The 19148-nt window shown below is 51.6% G+C and overlaps 1 protein-coding gene across 2 annotated transcripts; it reads left to right on the top strand.

Moving 5' to 3' along the window:
- Nucleotides 1–3023: 3023 nt before the first annotated feature.
- On the top strand, nucleotides 3024–17633 carry NCF1 (neutrophil cytosolic factor 1). 2 transcript variants are annotated; one of them, XM_036825986.1, is made up of 11 exons: nucleotides 3024–3123; nucleotides 7461–7541; nucleotides 10078–10153; nucleotides 10305–10470; nucleotides 11505–11560; nucleotides 13323–13445; nucleotides 13948–14055; nucleotides 14902–15019; nucleotides 16334–16438; nucleotides 17005–17150; nucleotides 17363–17633. In XM_036825986.1, the coding sequence occupies exons 1-11, from the start codon at nucleotides 3052–3054 to the stop codon at nucleotides 17488–17490; spliced, it is 1179 nt and encodes a 392-aa protein (XP_036681881.1). In that variant the 5' UTR covers nucleotides 3024–3051; the 3' UTR covers nucleotides 17491–17633. The 2 variants fall into 2 exon arrangements, with proteins under 2 accessions (XP_036681881.1, XP_036681880.1); XM_036825985.1 differs by having other exon boundaries at nucleotides 3028–3123; nucleotides 17360–17590.
- Nucleotides 17634–19148: the final 1515 nt, after the last annotated feature.

Genomic DNA, 19148 nt, shown 5'->3' with positions numbered 1-19148 from the left:
CTACTGAGCCCACACGCCACAACTACTGAAGCCCGCGCACCTAGAGCCCATGCTCTGCCACAAGAGAAGCCACTGCAACAAGAAGCCTGTGCCCTGCAATGAAGAGTAACCCCCGCTCGCCGCAACTAGAGAAAGCCCGCGCACAGCAACAAAGACCCAACACAGCCAAAAATAAAAAAAGAGCATGGGTCCAGGGTCCAGACTGCCTAGGTTCAAGACCCAGCTTTTTGCTTACCAGTGGTGGCAACCTATTTACCTCTCTGTGCCTCAGTTTTCCCATCTATAAAGTGGGGGAAATAACAGTACCTACCTGATAGTCTCATTGTGAGGATAAGATGTGATCCTAAATATAAAGCACTCCTGACCCAGGCTAAGTCCTTTGTTAGCACTCAGTGGGAAGTGGCGGGGGGGGGTTCTGGGGCTCTGGTGTTCATCTAATACCTGGGTGATGGATAACGAGATATCTATAATGTTAGCTAAAATTTTATGTTTAGTTAAACTTCATTTTTCTGCAGTTTTCTATAATTTCACAATTTGAAAGTTCTAAAATTTTTGTTTGTATCTCCCCCCCCAAAACAAACTTTTATTTATTAATTAACTCCAGTTTTGTTCATTTTTTTAAATTAAGCATTTGGTCACTCACTTGTTTCATCCATGCATTCAAGTAAATCTATCTCATCCCAACAAAAGGCTATGAGCCTGCTTACGGAGGGACTTTCAAGGTAAACACGAGTTCTTAGCACTTCATGCTTTGGACGCCTGCACTCTGCCTGGGCGCGGTAAGGAGCAAGGGGACGTTTGGGGAGACCACAGGAGGGAAGTGGAGAGGTAGCAGCTGATGGCTTGGGCCGCTGAGTTGTGCCTGGTGTCTGCAGGACAGGGCAGCCTGGCCAGGCAATTATGCAAGAGTGGAAAGACCGCTGAGAAGAAGGGAAGGAAGAGCCGGGGCCACGACCAGACCCGGCACCCGGGGTTGTTGGAGGGGGGGGGTACCACTGCAGCCAGCCCCACTAGCCACTTCCTCTACCCTTCCCAGGTGAGCCAATGCTGCAAGTCTGACCTCTGTGTGGGGACCGCAAGGCAGCACCACGTGGGACAGGGAAGACCAGAGACAAGCTGAGCGTCCCTCAGGGAGGGGGCATTTAGTGAGTAATGAAAGGACAGCCACTCAGCCGTGAGCCAAGGGCCTTGTGCTGCAGGGGCTACTGATGTGGAATTAAGTGAGGACTGCCATCCATCATGTGATCCCACTCAATCTGTTCTTTGCTTTCAACTTTCTTTTGAGGTATGACACACCCACAGAAAAGGGCCGTGCATGAAACTGACGTGCCTGGGGCTGGGTTAATTTTCAGAAAATGAGTGCACTTGTGGAAGTCGCATCCTTATCAACAGAGCAAATCACCTGCCACCTCCTACTTCCCTCCACTCACTGCTGCCCCACCCCCACCCCCACCACCCCCTTGCCAGAGGTCACCCTGGCTTCCAACCCCACTGACTGGCATGGGCAGTTTTTGAGGTTGGTGTCAATGGCATTCTGCAGAAGGTGTGCTTTGTGTCTGCCTTCTCTATCCGCGCATTGTGTCTGGAAGGTTCACCCGTGTTGTGTCCGGCAGTTCCTGCCCATTGCTGAGTAGTGCATCATCCTTCTGTGCAGGAAGATCCTAGATGTGTAAACGGAAATGATCAGGGGAAGGACTTGCAAGGCTGGTCACACCTGGGGCTGGTGACCTCAGGGTGATCGGGGAGCAGCAGTAATCAGAGGGGACCTGCCAAGCAGATCTTTCAGAGCAGAGGAAATGGACGCCGCGCTTCCTAGATTAAATCCCCTGCCAGAGACCAACCCTCACCCCTGGTGGTCCAGGGGGACCTTTGGCTCTCAGAGTGTTCCCGGTGCTGATGGCCTTTGCCGTCATCTCTCCATCTTGGAATCTGGGGATCTGGGCCACAAACTGGCCCTGCCCACCTGAGCCTGCAGCTAAACTGCCTGGGTCTAAGGCCACTTGCTGCGTGACCTTGAACCAGCTCTATAACCTCTGAGCCCCCCAGGCCCCCCATCTACCTGGCCAAGCACCCCAGGCTTTAGTGAGAGAGGCCCCAGCCTCTCCCCCAGCAAGCTGCTGTCCTCCTCACCCCTCCATCCCAAATCCCCTTCTCCCCCTTCCCAGCAGAGCTGGGAGTCCCCTTTCACTCAGGAGGAAACCACCGGCTCTGAGCGGCCATTCTTTGATCAGGACTTGAACGCGGTTCTCACTCAGTCTGCCCCGCTGCCCCTGCTCTCAGCCACAGTCACCCGGGACGTACACCTGAGGCTTGCACACGCTCGCCTGGAGGATTCGTTCCATCAATCACTTCGTGAGTGATGCAGTTACTATCCGAATACTTACAGAGGGCCCACTGCGTGCCAGGCACCAGCTCTAGGGGTTGGGGCCAGAGCCCTCGTCAAAACAGGCCAAACCCTTCTCTCACGGGGCTCACATTCTGGTAGGGAAAGACATTGTAAAAATAAAAATAGTGATGAGTGGTCTGAAAAAAAAAAAACCAGGAAAGAGGGGTGGGGTCTGCATGAAGTTTTGCTATTTTATGTGAAGTTTATATCAAGGAAGGCCTCTCAGAGGAGGTGCCCTTTGAGCAGAAACCTGTAGAAGATGAGGGTGGGAGTTACAGGTGTGTGGGAGATGAGCCAGGTGGAATGGCTTGTGCAAAAGCCCTGAGATGGGAGAACCTGGAACAGAGGGGCCAGCGTGGCTGGCTCAGAGGAGCCAGGAGGAGAGAGCTGGGAGTCGGGCAGCCCTCCTGCGGGGCCCTGTGGGCCACGGCGGGGACAATGACGGGCGTGTCCCCGCACAACTGCGTGCGTGGGGCCACCCATGTCCGCACCACGGGAACCCGAGGAATCCCAGAAACTGAAAGAAGAAGCAAAGCCCTATCTGCACGCTCCCTGCCCCCACCTGCCCGCGGCCCCGCCGCGACAGAGGCGACTTCCTTTTTCCAGCCTATTTAAGTCCCAGCCCGCAGAGCCCCGGAGAAGAGGTGGCCGCACGCAGCCCAGTCATGGGGGACCCCTTCATTCGCCACATCGCCCTCCTGGGCTTCGAGAAGCGCTTCGTCCCCAGCCAGCACTACGTGAGTACCGGCCTGAGGCGCCCTGCGCGTGGGGACAGGACTGGCGGGGCGCAGGTGCCGGTCCCCGCGCAGCCCCGGGACTCCCGGCCCGGGACGCGGGCGGCCGAGGGGTGAGGGCGCGGGGTCGCGGCCAAGGCTCCCCGGCTCTGGGCCTCAGGCCGCCCGCCGGGGCCGCAGTCGATGTGCGCCCTTCAAAAGATGCGCGCCGCCACCCGGGCCGTCGGTGCGAGGACCCCGGCCCCCGCCCGCCCACCCCACGCCCTGCTTCCCGCCCCAGCCCGGCGTCCCCTCTCCGCGCCCGGCAAGTGTCCCCGCGGCCCCTCTGGGAAGGATCCTCGGGAGGGCGCGCTGGTGGCGATCAGTTACATTAGAGTCGTGACCCCTCCTGTAGGGTGACACCACCACAGGGACCAGAGGAGTCCCCCCTCCTGCCCTGGGGGAGCTGGAGGAGTTCAGGCCCAGACATGGCCACCCCATCACGGGGTCCCCAAACCCAGAAGAAGGCCAGGGAGGGATCCAATTAGTAAATTGGCACTTGTATGACACTTTTAGTGTATGTGCCAAGACCCTTCTTTTTTAACTTTTAATTTTGAAATAATTTCAAATTTACAGAAATGTCCCAAAAAGTACCAATAACTCCAATATTCCTTCACCCACATTTCCTCTCTCCTTCTCTCACTCTCTGTCTCTCCCCCTCCATTTCTTTGTCCCTCCTGCTTTCTCTCTCTCTGAATATACATTTTCTGAATCATTTGAGAGTTATTTGGAGACACTGTGTTTCTTTACCTCTAAATATTACAGGTGTGTATTTCTTAAAATCAAGGATGTTCTTTTACATAACCAAAGGTGTCAAAATGAGGAAATTAACACTGATGAAACACTGTCATGCAACCCACAGACTTTATTCGGATTTTACTAGTTGTCCTCTTGTCCCTCCGTAGGAAAATTTTTTCAGGTCAAAGATCCAATCCAATATCACACAAATTAAAACAAACAAACAAACAAAAACTATCCAGGATCACCTGTTGCATCTGAGTTGTCATGTCTCTTTGGTGGTCTTTAAACCCAGATCAGTCTTAATCAGTCTTTGTCCTTCTCAACTTTGACTTTTTGAAGAGATGGGACCAATTATTTTGCAGAACACCCCTCGATTTGGGTGTGTCTGATATTTTGTTAGATCTTGGTAATGCAGGAATACCCCAGAAGTATTGATATGTTCTTTTCATTGATCCTATCAGGTGGCAGGTGATTTTGATTTTTTCCTTTATTGGTGATGTTAACTTTGATCACTGAGTCCTGGAGGTGTCCTCCAAGTTTCTCTGCTGTAAAGTTACTATTTTCCCCTTTGTAATTAATAACTAAACTATGGGGAGGTTATGTAAAGCTACGTGAATATCCTGTGCCTTATAGTATCTGTATGACTCTTGCCTGAATCAAATTACTATAATGACTGCCAAAGAATGATTTTTCAACTCTATTGGTCCTTCTGCATTTATTAACATTTTCCTGTGTCTTCCCTTCTTCCTTATTTATGTCAGTATGGTTCCATAGATTCCTGTTTTATTCAGTGAGTTATAATCCAATACCATCATTACTTATTTTGATGCTCAGAATGTCCCAGATTTGGTGACTGGGAGCTCCTTCAGGCTGGCTTCTGTACTTTTTTTTTTTTTTTTTTAATATATCCTGTCATTCTTTTTTTTGGGGGGGGGGTGCAGACAGGGCACCTGGGTATATTCTTATGGCACAAAGTGGTCCAGCTTAACTTGGACTTTCCCAGCCCTAGTCCTGGACTCAACCATTTCACTAAAGAGCCCTGGTTCTTTTTAGTGGGAGTGATATTAGAACCCAAGATCTGGAAGCTAGGTGTGCTCATTGCCACCAAGGTGTCATGGCTCATGACTGCCTTTTCAGTGGACAGACTGGCAGAAATAGCTATTTCATATCATCCTTGCTTCTCATCACTTTATGTTTGTAGCTCCTTTCTCTCACTGCAGGAACCCTGGCTCCCAACGAGATCAGTATATTCACTCTTCCGCTCAATTCTAAAATACACATAAACTTGTTTCAGAATAATTACACCCACGCCACTATTAACAATAAACCTACTAACCTATTAAGTCAAATTTAAGTTTTCTTTGCAGTTCTTTTTGTCCTTTTGGACTGAGAATACTGAAAGTGCTGCAACTAAAAGCTACTTGGATTCTTTTCCATTTTCCTTTAATATTTAGGTTATTACCCATTTTATATAGAGTTAAGTTCATTTGTTTCTGTTTGTTTCCAACTTTAAAGTTAAAAAAATCCTTGTTGATTTAATTTTACTTCTAAATATGTAAAATATTAGCAAGTTCACCCATTTAAAGTGCACTATGGTTTTTGGTATATTTAAAGTTCTTCAACCATCACAACTATCTAATTTTTAGAACATTTTTATCATCTCCATTGGTAGCTATTCTTTTTATTCCCCAAGATTTTATTCTGAGAAATTTCAAATTACAGCGAAGTTGAAAAAAATTTTACAGCAAAACAAAACCAAACAAAAAACCCAACCAGGGACTTCCCTGGTGGTGCAGTAGTTAAGAATCTGCCTGCCAATGCAGGGGATACAGGTTCAAGCCCTGGTTCCGGAAGATCCCACATGCTGCAGAGCAACTAAGCCTGTGCACAACAACTAACTGAGCCTGCACTCTAGAGCCCACAAGCCACAACTACTGAGCCCGTGTGCTGCAACTACTGAAGCCCGCGCGTCTAGAGCCCATGCTCCGCAACAAGAGAAGCCACCACAATGAGAAGCCTGTGCACTGCAACGAAGAGTAGCCCCCATGCGCCACAACTAGAGAAAACCTGTGCACAGCAATGAAGACTCAACACAGCCAAAAATAAATAAATTATTAATTAAAAAACAAAACAAAACAAACCCAGCCAGTCATATGCTTACTATCTTGATTATACCATTAAATATTTCCTGTAGTACTTGCTTTATCATGTATACATCCATCCATCCATCCACCCATCAATCTATCTTATTTTTGGTGCATTTCAAGGCAAATTACAAACATCAGTACACTTTGTCCTAAACGTTGGGTTGGCCAAAAAGTTCATTCCGGTTTTTCCTTAAGACCTTACAGAAAAACCCAAACGAACTTTTTGGCCAACCCAATACTTCAGCATGCATATCACAACTAGAGTTCAGTATTTTTTTGTAGTTTTTTTCTCTTTTGAGGTAAAATTTATGTAAAATGAAACCCACAAATCTCAGAGATACATTTGCTGAGATTGGACAGTACATCTCCCTACGTAACACAAACTCTCATCAAGATGTAGACCGTGACCATCACCCCATCTCACGCCCCAGTCATTCCTCCCCAGCCCCAGGTTTTTTCCACCTTAAATTAGTTGTGCTTGCTCTAGAATGTCATAGATATGGAATCATATGTAGCCCTTCATGCCTGGCTTATTTCATTCAGCATAATTTAATGATTTTGAGATCCAGCCACATGATTGCAAATATCAGTAATTTGTTCTTTTCTGTGGCTGAGTGGTATTCTCCTAACTACTTTTGCAGGCCTGTTTTTCCTTCCTGAGGTTTTTTGTTTTGTTTTCTTCTTGTTTGTTTGTTTTAAAATAATGGCTTTTTTGAGATATAATTCCCATACCATACGATTAACCTATGTGAATTGTACAATTCAGTGGTTTTTTAGTATATTCACAGAGTTGCACAACCATCACTACAATTGATTTTAGAAGATTTTCTTCATCACCCATACCCGTTAGCAGTCAAGCCTTAGTCCCCCTACCCTCAACCCTGCCCAGCCCCTGGCAACAACTAATTTACTTTCTGTCTCAATAGATTTGTCTCTTTTGGACATTTTTTTTTTTTTTTTTTTTTTTTGTGGCCACGCAGATGGCTTGTGGGATCTCAGTTCCCCGACCAGGGACTGAACCTGGGACCTTGGCAGTGAAAGCGCAGGGTCCCAACCCCTGAACCACCAGGGAAATCCCTGGACATTTCATAGAAATGGAACCATACAACATCTTACTGAGTTCTTGTGTTGTCTGAGGCCAGCCCTTTCTGTATCTTACCTTCTGTTAACTCTCATACCAGCCCTAGCAGTGAGGTCCTACTTTTACCTCCAGTTTACAGATGAATTTGAGTTAATTTGAGAGAAGTCATCCCTCTTGCCCTGGGGCCCCTGAACTTGTTGCTCTTTCTATGGCCCAGGTTACCACAAAGAGCATTCTCCCTCCCACCCCCAGTCCTGTGGGCTTCCACCATGGGGTGGGGGGCTGCCCAGGTGTATGGTTGAACAAGATGCCCCACCTCTACCGCCCCCCAGGTCTACATGTTCCTGGTGAAGTGGCAGGACCTGTCTGAGAAGGTGGTCTACCGGCGCTTCACTGAGATCTACGAATTCCATGTGAGTGCCCTGTGCTGGGGCTCCAGGGAGGGGATGCCACACCCAGTCCCAGCTCTGCCCTTTGGGGAGGGGAGCAGCCCAGGTGCTGACCAGGAGCTGAGGAACCCAGAGTCCCCCCATCCCCTCCCAGCCCACAGATAAGGGGACATTATTTTTTTTAACTTTAAAAACCACTAAAGCAATTTTTATTTTGGTGAAATATGCATAACATACATTTACCACTTTACCCATTTTAAGTGTACAAGCCAGTGGCATTAAGTACATTCACAGTGTCACACAGCCAACACCACCACCCATTTCTGAATATTTCTGTCTTCCCAAACCGAAACTCTGCACCCATTCCACAGGATCTCAAGGGGGCCGTCTCAAGGGCCCTGCTTGCTCTGTCCCTGCAGGGGACAGCCTGGCCAGTGTCACCACCGCAGGTGTCATCCTAGGAGCTTGCTCTTTCACTCACTGTCACTGGCCTGATGAGGACCCCTGGTGGATTAGAAGGAGGGCGGATAATCCTGACACCCAAGAAACCGGGTCCTCTTGCTTTGTGGGTGCCTGTTATCACCAAGGTTTACATGAGAGAATCCCCCAGGGTTCCCAACACCAGTGGCTGGTTGGACAAAATTGGGGGTGGTCATCGGGGGTCACAGGGCACACATGCTGGGTTCTGGTCTAAGACAGGGCCATGTGGATGGAGGGGCCACAAAAGCCAGATGGGTTCCCCCAGGGCCCACTCCACACGCAGGGCCCTCCTTAACCAGGGAAGGGGCTTCAGGAAGCGTGCAGGTTCCTGCACTTCTCTTGTGTGAATTATTTAAAGTGAAATGCAGATAAATGCAAAGAAAACTGTAGCCAACCTTGTACACCCAGCACCTGGAGTCACAGCTGATATCACTGGGCCGTTTGCTATAAGGCGGTTTTTTTGTTTGTTTTTTTAAAAATTTATTTTATTTTTGGCTGCGTTGGGTCTTCATTGCTTTGCGCAGGCTTTCTCTAGTTGTGGGAACGGGGTCTACTCTTCGTTGCGGTACGCGGGCTTCTCACTGCGGTGGCTTCTCTTGTTGCAGAGCACGGGCTCTAGGCACGCCAGCTCAGTAGTTGTGGCTCGAGGGCTCTAGAGCACGGGCTCAGTAGTTGTGGCGCACGGGCTTAGTTGCTCTGCAGCTTGTGGGATCTTCCCGGACCAGAGCTCGAACCCGTGTCCCCTGCATTGGCAGGTGGGTTCTTAACCACTGCGCCACCAGGGAAGCCCTAAGGTGTTTTTAAGATAAGGCGTTTTTAAGATAAAGGAGATAAAACATTACAAAAGCAGTGGAAGTCGCCCTTCATCTCATATCCCGTCCTAGTTCCTACCCTGGGTGGCCACACACACACACACACACACACACAGCACAGAAACAACATGCAGTAGTGTGGAGCCTGCATTTTCTGTAGTGTATATAAATGCCATCAGTGTGCTTTTTGCCTCTTTCTCAATCTTATTACTGTCGCCAGCTTACATTTTTGAGACCAGTCCATGCTGATACTTTGTGGGGCTTCATCTCACCTCTTTAAACTGTTCTGGGTTATTCCATTGTAGGATTAGCTTCTTTTATTAATTGGTCGACTCATTCATTCATCCAACCACTATTTATTGAGCACCAACTAAGTACCAGGCACATTATACTTAGTGAGAAGGAAATGCTGCTGAAAGGCATAAAAAACAGATGCAAATCCTTGCCCACCCTAATAGACCTTATGTTCTAGTGGAGGAGTCAAGATAACAGACAAACAAAAAAATAAGTAACTTATATAGTATGTTAAATGGTCCTTAGAATTACAGAGAAAAATAAAGCAGGGAGGGGAGGTGGGAAGAGTGGGACAAGGAAGGACAGTTGTCAGGGAGGAGGCCTCACTGAAGTGGGAGATATCTGAGCAAGGACTTGAAGAAGGAGAAAGAGAGAGAGAGTGAGCTATTGATCTGTGTGGGGGAAGAATGGGAATCACACATGCAAAGGCCCTGGGGCAGGAGTGGGCCTGGAGCATTCAAGGGTGGCTGGAGCAGAGTGAACAAGGGGAGAGTGGTGGCAAGAGAGGTGAGCAAGACAGGCAGAGGCAGGTCACATGGCGCCTTGTAGACCAATGTGGAGCCTTTGGCTTCCATTCTGAGTGAGCTGAGAGGCAGGGAGGGTTCTGAGCAGAGGAGGGATAGGATGCAACTTAGGTTTTCAGAGGATCCCTCTGGATGCTGGATTGAGGACAGACAAGGGAGGGGGAGGCGTGAGTGACCTAAGAAGGTTATAATAACCAGACCCAGTGGAAGCTCTGACCAGGGTGGTGGCAGCAAGTGTAGTGAGAAGGATCAGATTCTGAGTAGACTTGGGGAGCAGAACCAAAAGAATTTGCTGATGGATTGGATGTGAGGTGGAAGAGAAAGAAGAATCCAGGATGCCACCAGGAGCTTCTAGCCTGAGCAATTGGAAGGGTATTTAGGTCATGTCCAGTTTTGTGTTTTACAGTGCTGTAATAAAACAGATTCCTTCACGTCTGCTTTTCTGTCTAGAAAATCTTAAAGGAGATGTTTCCTATCGAGGCGGGGGACATCACCCCAGAGAACAGGATCATCCCCCACCTGCCAGGTGAGGAGCGGGGCTGAGTCACCTGGGCAGGCTCACCTGTCCCAGCTCCCCTCCCCTGCCCTCCGATTGCCCCCTCCACTCCCACCCTCTCCGGACTTGACCTCTCGAGTGTGCTCACTGGTCCTCTGGTGCCCCTCCCTGGTCCGCCCAGCCCCGCGGTGGTTTGATGGGCAGCGGGTGGCCGAGAGCCGCCAGGGCACCCTCACTGAGTACTGCAACTCGCTCATGAACCTGCCTGGCAAGATCTCCCGCTGCCCCCACCTCCTCAACTTCTTCAAGGTGCGCCCTGACGACCTCAAGCTCCCCACGGACAGCCAGTGAGTGGCGGGAGGAGGAAAGGTGGTGGTCAGACCCTTGCCTGGAGGGGGTGGGACTTTCCCCATGTTACACAGGAGGAGCCTGAGGCTCAGAGAGGGGAAGTGACTTGCCCAAAGTCACACAGCAGGGAAAGCCAAGGAGGCAGGATTCCAACTCTGGATGCCCCCAGCATCCCTGCCAAGTTTCTACCTGGACCCCTCTGAGCCTCAGGGTGCTGGGGGTCGGGGGGAGGCACTGTGGGCTGGGGGTCTAAGGTCCTAAGTCCTTGTCCTGACTCTGAGACTGCCTGGCCGTGGGACCTGGAGCCTTCTGAAAGGAACTCCCCCTTCTGTGACCGGGTGGTGAGGGCCAGATGCAGTAGTGGGTGCTGGGGAGAGTGCTTACAAACTGTGAAGTGTGGAGCCCCCGAGAGGACGTGGGGGGCCAGTGGCCTCTGTTCCTTCCTGAGCCTCTCTCAGGCCCCTGCCTATCCTTTGTCACCTCATTCTCTGCCTGCCCTCGCCCCAGGGGTCTCCTGTGCTCAGGGCCCTGCGTGGACAGCATCAGAGATGCTGATGAGATCTCGTGGGAATGTGCTGCGGAAGGTCCCTCTCTCCGTCCCTCCCTGGTACTGAGTGCTGCGGGAGGCCTGGAGGACAGGGCTGCCGTAGACAGACAGCAGAGCTCCAGCCACTGCTTCTGGACCCTTGAACACATCCCCGGTCCCGGGCAGGGCAGCTCCCATTGGCCCCGGAGGATGGGGGCGCCCACCCCTGTTGGCTTCCCTCTCGAGGCTCCAGCAGAAGGGAGCTGGCCCACGAGCCTTCTCCTTTGGGTCTGCAGGAGGCTGGGGCCCCTCCTCGGGCTGGCTGAGCAGATCCTGTCTTCCTCACAGCCCTGTCCTCCCAGTCCGGTTGCTACCTTCTCTCTGCGGAGGCCCCCATTTCCCACGTTCCTTCTGGGAACTTTCTTGGGAAGTTCTTCTGTAGGTCTGCCCGGAGCATGCTGTCCCCAGGGGAAGCTGGCGTCTAACCCAGACTGTTCTCTGATGCAGGGTGAAAAAGCCAGAGACATACCTGATGCCCAGAGATGGCAAGAGTAACGCTGCAGGTGAGAGGCCGGGGTCAGCCAAGTGAGGGTCACCCTAAGGGACTGCTGACACCATCAGGGACCCTGAGCTCAGTGTGTGCAGGGAAAAGAGCAGGAGGTGAGAGCAGCTGTGAAGGGTCTTGGTGGCTGCACTGAAGAGTTGGGGTCTTTGAGGGTCACTGGTCACTGAAGGGAGCTCCCCTCCATGGCTGCAGCACCCAGCACAGAGCCTGGCTCCCAGCAACCCAGAGGATGTTCTGGCTGAACGAATGAACAGATTTAGGGGCAAAAGTGGCCTTTAGGGGTGACTCAGGGGCATGACAGTATCTAGTCTTTATTGCACGATAATTGTTAATAGCACTACCTAACATTTATCGAGCACTTACCCTGTGCCAGGCACTATTTTAAATGTTTTCCATGTATTAACTCATGGAATCATCTCTATAATAGTATGAAATAGGTACAACTGGGCTATTCTCCCCATTTTGCAACTGGACACACTGAGGCTTGATTTAAGTTGAGACTCTTTTTTTTTTTTTTTAAGATAGTAGTCATCTTTTCTTTTTTTTTTTAAATTTATTTATTTATTTATCTATTTTTGACTGTGTTGGGTCTTTGTTTCTGTGCGAGGGTTTTCTCTAGTTGTGGCAAGTGGGGGCCACTCTTCATCGCAGTGCGCAGGCCTCTCACTATCGCGGCCTCTCTTGTTGCGGAGCACAGGCTCCAGACGCACAGGCTCAGTAGTTGTGGCTCACGGGTCCAGTTGCTCCGCGGCATGTGGGATCTTCCCAGACCAGGGCTCGAACCCGTGTCCCCTGCATTGGCAGGCGGATTCTCAACCACTGCACCACCAGGGAAGCCCAAGTTGAGACTCTTGACAAGGGACACACAGCTACTAAATGTGGAGCAGGATTTCAGCCAGTCGGTGGGACACATGGTCAAGTACTCTGGGCTACTCAAAGTGTGGTCCAGTGACCAGCAGTGTCTTAGGTCAGGCTGCTATAACAGAGTGTCATAGAGTGGGTGGCTTAAATAGAAGAAATGCATTTTCTCATAGTTCTGGAGGCTGGAAGGCTGAGATCAAGGTGTGGGCAGGTTTGGGTTCAGCTGAGGCGTCTCTCCTTGGCTTGCAGATGGCTGCCTTGTTGCTTTGTACTCACATGGCCTTTCCTCTGTGCATGCAACTCCCTGGTGTCTTTTCCTCTTCCTATAAGGACACCAGTCCTGTTGGATCAGGGTCCCACCCTTATGACCTCATTTAACCTTAATCACCTCCTTGAAGGTTTTATCTCCAAATACACTCAGATTCTAAGGTACTGGGGGTTAGGGCTTCAACGTATGAATTTGGGGGTGGGGGGACACAATTCAGCGCATAACAGGCAGCAGCAGTATTGCCTGGGGGCTGGTTAGACACGTAGCCTCTCAGGTCCCACCAGAGGCCTATAGAATCAGCACCTATGTTTCAGCAAGATCCCTGGGTGATTTGTGTGCACCTTGAAGTTGAGAAGGGCTGCTCGCTAACCACATCAAAGGAGAAAGAGACCGTGTGTAAAGTGTGTGACCAGTGTCTGGAACACACTAGGTGCTCAATAAGTGCAGGGCTGCGAAGACTAGTTGGTCTTTGCTGCTTTCCAGTATACAGGGCGCATCTACCCCTGGCCCGTCTGCAGCTGGGTGGGGATGGGATGCCAGTGCCTGTTCTGGTGGCCTACACAGGGCCCACAGGGGAGAGCCAGGACGAGGCGCCCACAATGTCCACTCACCCTGCCCTCCCTCTACCCAGACATCACGGGCCCCATCATCCTGCAGACGTACCGCGCCATCGCTGACTATGAGAAGAGCTCAGGCTCCGAGATGGCTCTGGCCACAGGCGACGTGGTGGATGTCGTGGAGAAGAGCCAGAGTGGTCAGCCTCCCCGCCCTGCCTGGACCTCCCTCCCCTGGTGCCTGGGCCCACGGCTACAGGCCCCCACCAAGGCTATGCCCCCCAGGCAGCCCCAGGCCTCCTTCCCGCCTGGCCCACCGGGGGGCTCTGGCTCTTTCAGGGGCCCTGACTGTTCTCCCCACACTGTGGGTCACCCTCTCTCTGAGAGTGTGCCCCAGGGCAGCTCTGGGGATCTGCACACATTCTGGGCTGTGACTGTGCATCTCTGGGGGTTATATCCGGGTGGACAGGTGAACTTCTCACCATGTGTGTGAAGTGGGTTCTGAGCTGTAGTTCTGTGACCCTGTGCGTACTGGTATGTGTGATTTTGGTGTGGAGTGTGGTGAAGGTGACATTTCTGAATCTGAGTGTTGGACGCCTGTGTGTCTGTGTCTGAGTGCCCTCACCCACCCCCATCCCCCACCGATGGCTGAGGGAGGCTTCCAGGCCCGCCCAGACCTACCGCCCCGTATCCCTGGCACAGGCTGGTGGTTCTGCCAAATGAAGACAAAGCGCGGCTGGGTCCCGGCGTCCTACTTGGAGCCCCTGGACAGTCCCGATGAGGCAGAAGACCCAGAACCCAACTATGCAGGTGCCCCTCCCCTCCTCGGCCTCAGGGTTGGGAGGGAGGGGCAGGATTGAAGAGCCAGAAGTGACTGCTTTGGGGTCAGGCATGACTGTGGGCTGGGCAGGAGGGGAGGCAGGGCTGAGACCCTAGGTTGGGTCTAGGTGGGGTAGGAGGTGGTGCCCTTGGTCAGGACAGGGGGAACCAGGAGGTAGAATAGAGGTGAGGGGGATAAGGTCAGCCTGGGACACCAGGTGGCTGCCAGCCTGGGGCCGGGTCCAGTGGGAAGCTGCATGATGAGCCAAACTGAGGCTCAGTAAGGAGGGCTGCCTGTAGGTGGGGGCATCATGGCTGACTAGAATGGAAAAACTGGCAGCCCCTGGGCTGGATGGGTCCCACGTAGGGTTTGAAAAAATTTAGTATTCGTTGCCCATATTTTGCAATAGAAAGATCTTACGATTTTATGTGGATTTATGACTTCTCTTTAAAAGTTGGGAAAGGCATGTGTACTGGGCCTGCAGCCCCACATGCCAACAGTGGACTGGAGTTGAGTAGCTCAGGTGCCACCGGATGGGCGCTCTACCTCCGCACTTCCTGCCTAGCCACTCCTCGTGTGCAGGTTCCTAGCCAGGTCTCTGCAGTCATGGGCGCTCCTGGCCTCTGGTGTGGGTGATGGTGGGTAGGAGTGGGCGAGCTCCCCTGGGTAGAGTAGGCAGAGGGCACAAGTCCAGAGTGTCTCCACGAGGAGGGGGGAGGGCTGGAGGAGAGAGGTCCTGGGCTCCAGCTGGAGGAAGCCCCAGGCCCAGAGAGGAGGGGCGGGGTGGTGAGCCCCGTGGTGGGGGGGGCTTCACACTCTGCCCCTCCCCTCTCCAGGTGAGCCCTACGTCACCATCAAAGCCTACACTGCCCTATTGGAGGACGAGATGTCTTTGGAGCAGGGCGAAACCATCGAGGTCATTCATAAGCTCCTGGATGGCTGGTGGGTCATCAGGTAGGAGAGCTGTGCCCTCCCTCCCACTGCACCTGCTCTGAGAGTCAGCCTGGCCTGGGGCTGGGCCTGCGTAGGCTCAGTGCCGACTTGACTGTGTGACTCTGGGTAGGCCACTGCCTCTCTCTGGGCTGTTTCCATTTTGGAAGCAAACTCGTGATAATCCCAGCCTGCCCGTGTCTCAGGGTTCAGTGTCCTTGTCTGAGTGGGCACACCTTTCCTTTGTGACTTGGGGTCACATCCCCTGACCAGTCCATCTATTCATTCTCCAGCAACACAATTAATTGTATTAATTATTATATTTGATAGCTGCTAGAGCAGACCCTGTCATCCCTTTTCCTTTTAAAATCCTTCATTGCAATTTCCATGTGTTTATTCCTCCAAGTGAATGTAGGAATACTAACTTGTTTTCCTGGTTCTGGGGAAAGCAGAATCCCAGGGTCTTGCACACGATTTCAGAGCCCTGAGTCACAGGGCCCATCCGTGACCCCAGTGAGCTTGTGGCCACAACACCCCCCATCAGTGTGGCCCTTGGCTGGGGACTTTGAGGCAGGATTTCTCAACCTTTATTTTTTATTTTTAAATTTTTATTGGCATATAGTTGCTTTACAGTGTTGTGTTAGTTTCTGCTATACAGCAAAGTGAATTAGTTTTTTGACCCAAACTCAGTTAACCCCCATCATGCACCCCTGAGACAATGTTTGTGAGTCTCCCACCAGCCAAGAAGAATCAGAGTTTTATGGAGTGAGGTTTGTATTACGCAAAGGCTGTTGTTTTTTTACTACCAAATGTAGTAGTGAGAATGGAAAGAAAAATCTTCTCAACAAATGGTGCTGGAACAACTGGATATCCCTATGAGGGAACAAAATGAACCTAGATCCCTGCCTCACACCATACACCTTTATTTGGGACATTTCATAGATTTTACCAAGCACAAAACCCAAAACTAAGACGCTTTTGGAAGAAAGCATAAGGGAACTTGGTGACCTGGAGGTAGGCCGAAGTTTCTTAGGACACAGAAGGCAATCACCATAAAAGAAAAAACTGACATACAATATTGCAGATGTTTTATAGCAAACACCTGTCCCTGGGGAGATGGATCTGCTAACTTCCTCCCCCTCCCACTGTCACAACTGGGAAGTCCTGTGTCGCATTGATGAGGAAACTGAGGCACACAGGTGCAGGGTCTGGTGTTGGCTGCCGTGTTTGCAACCTCCCAGCTGCCTCGACCCCCAACTGTTTAGAGGGAGCCTTGACCCCACGTCTGAGGCCCCGCCCCTTCAGCTGCTCAGGCCTCAGGGGCTGCCTCTGTCGCAGGAAAGAAGATGTCACAGGTTACTTCCCATCCATGTACCTGCAACAGGCAGGGCAGGACACAGACCAGGCCCAAAGCCGGATCAAGAGGGGAGCGCCGCCCCGCAGGTGAGCAAGGGTCCCCGGGGCAGTGGGGGCGGGCTGGGCGGGGCTGAGGAGGGTATACCACGGCTTCCGTCTGTCTGTCCAGGCCCTGGAGAGGCAGTGCTGGGGCAGGGGAGGGGCGCTCAGCCTGGCGGGGTAGGCAGCACCCTCACTGGATGGAGGCCCCCTCCCACACGCTGGGGCTGGCGCAGGGGCGGCGGGAAAGCAGAGGTGTGAGATGGAGGTGGCGGCTCCGACGCCTAGAGTCCTCGGGATGGCCCGTGAGGGCTGCGGCAGTTCGGAGGGCTTTCCTGGGGAGCGGGTAGGCTGAAGGCTGCTGAGGGGTGTGGGAAATGGGCCTGGGCTCTGAGTCAGGGCAGGGGTCCGCGTCGGTGAGGGGCAGTCGCCTTCATGCCCCGCCCAGGCTGTGCTGGACCCCCCCCACCCCCCAGCCCGCCTCCTTCCCACTCTCAACCTCCCCGGGCTAGTCTTTGGACTCCAGGGGTGACCATGAGAGTCCCCTCGGGCAGGGACGCGGGGAGGGCAGGGACGCGGGGCGCTGACCAAAGCCCCTGTCCTGCTGTGCCCAGGTCGTCCATCCGCAACGCGCACAGCATCCACCAGCAGTCACGGAAGCGCCTCAGCCAGGACACCTATCGGCGCAACAGTGTCCGTTTTTTGCAGCAGGGCCGCCGCCGGGCGCCGCCGGGGCCCCAGAGCCCAAGGAGCCCGCTGAGTGAGTGAGGACGGGCGCCTGGGGGCAGGGCCTGAGTCTGGGGGCGGGCCGGAGGTGAGGAGGGATGTGGCCAGCGTCCAGGGTGCTGAGAGGCGGGGCCTGGGGCGGGGCCAGGTGATGGAGGCGGGGCCTTGAGGGGTGGGGCCTGAAAAGTGAAGAGAGGTGGGGCCGAGCAGGCGGGGCGGGCCTCAGCTGGCCCTGTCCACCAGCAGAGGAGGAGGAGCCGCCCAAGACCGAGCGCCCCAAGCCGCAGCCGGCCGTGCCCCCGAGGCCCAGCGCAGACCTCATCCTGCACCGCTGCAGCGAGAGCACCAAGCGGAAGCTGGCCTCCTCCGTCTGAGGCCGCCCCCACATGATGCTCTCCCCACCTCCAGCCCCTATCCCTGTATATACATGTATAGAGCCTGAGGTTTGGCGGCAGGTGGCAGCCCCTGGCCCCACCCCACCTAGCTATTCGCCACCCTTAATAAATGTTGCTTGGAGTGGACTGATGGTTTGCGAAGTCGCGCTGCGGGCTGGGCAACAACCCTGGTATTTCTAGAAATAGGACTGAAGGCTGTGAGCTCTATTGGGGGAAGGTGCAAGAACGGAGGTCCGGTTGCATGCTTTCCTGGCCTTGCCCAAGACCAAGTTTGCACAAGGCCAAGTGCAAGAGGAAACCCCAGTGCCCTCTGACTGTTTGTCTGATAGACTGCCTACTTGAACTCTGGCCTCACTTTAGAAGAGTTCTGAAGAAGAGTAGACACAGTGCATAGTTGGGAGGGGGGGTGAGCCAGGGCTGTAGGTGACCTTGTGTGTGCACCCTGATTACCAAAAAAAATGTAATTTAGGTATAGGGAGACACACCTTAGATGTAAGGACATAACGCAAAGTGAAAGTGAAGGGGTGGAAAAAGATACTTCATGCAAATGGAAACTGAAAGACAGCTGGAATAGCTATACTTAGATAGAGTAGACTTTGTAACAAAGACTGTAATAAGAGACAATGGCATTACATAACAATAAAGGGGTCAATCCAATAAGAGAGTATAACATTTGTAAATATTTATGCACCCAACATAGGAGCACTAACATATATAAAGCAAATATTTACAGACCTAAAGGGAGGAATAGACAGCAATACAATAATAGTAGGGAACTTTAATACCTCATTAACATCAATGGATAGGTCATACAGACAGAAAATCAATAAGGATTTTCCAAGATAAATCATGTTAGGCCACAAAACAAATTTTAACAAATTTAAGAGGATCAAAGTTATATCAAGCATTTTTTTCTAGCCACGATGGTATGAAACTAGAAATTAATTACATGAAGAAAACTGGAAGACTCACAAACATGTGGAGATTAAACAAGTTATGAACAACCAGTGGGTCAAACAAGAAATCAAAAAGAGAAACAACAACAAGAAAAAAAATACCTTGAGACAAATGAAAATGGAAATGTAACATACCAAAATTTATGAGATGTAGCAAAAGCAGTTCCAAGAGGGAAGTTCATAGCAATAAATGCTTACCTTAAGAAACAAGAAAAGTCTCAAACAACCTAACTCTACACCCCAAGGAACTAGAAAAAGAAGAACAAATGAAGCCCAAAGTTGGTGGAAGGAAGGAACAAAAATTAGAGCAGAAATAAATGAAATAAAGACTGAAAAGAACAGAAAAGATCAATGAAACTAAGAGCCGGTTCTTAGAAAAGATAAACAAAACTGACAAACTTTTAGCTAGACTCAGCAAGAAAAAAAGAGAGAGGACTCAAAATCAGAAATAAAAGAGATGCTACAACTGATACCAAAGAAATACAAAGGATCATAAATGACTACTGTGGGGACTTCCCTGGTGGCGCAGTGGTTAAGAATCTGCCTGCCAATGCAGGGGACACGGGTTCAAGCCCTGGTCTGGGAAGATCCCACATGCCACGGAGCAACTAAGCCCGCGAGCCACAACTACTGAGCCCGCGAGCTGCAACTAGTGAAGCCTGCGCACCTAGAGCCCATGCC

Source organism: Balaenoptera musculus, chromosome 15 (assembly GCF_009873245.2).
Source record: "Balaenoptera musculus isolate JJ_BM4_2016_0621 chromosome 15, mBalMus1.pri.v3, whole genome shotgun sequence".
In the NCBI taxonomy this organism is placed as follows: domain Eukaryota; kingdom Metazoa; phylum Chordata; class Mammalia; order Artiodactyla; family Balaenopteridae; genus Balaenoptera; species Balaenoptera musculus.
Note: the sequence above shows the minus strand (reverse complement) of the source record. Positions and strands in the feature narration are given on the sequence as shown.

Excerpts from the sequence above, each read along its gene's own strand:
- NCF1 (XM_036825985.1), top strand. The coding sequence starts at position 3,052 with ATGGGGGACCCCTTCATTCGCCACATCGCCCTCCTGGGCTTCGAGAAG. Across the intron at positions 3,124-7,460 it reads TCGTCCCCAGCCAGCACTAC|GTCTACATGTTCCTGGTGAA; the intron begins GTGAGTACCGGC and ends ACCGCCCCCCAG. Across the intron at positions 11,561-13,322 it reads TGGCAAGAGTAACGCTGCAG|ACATCACGGGCCCCATCATC; the intron begins GTGAGAGGCCGG and ends CCCTCTACCCAG.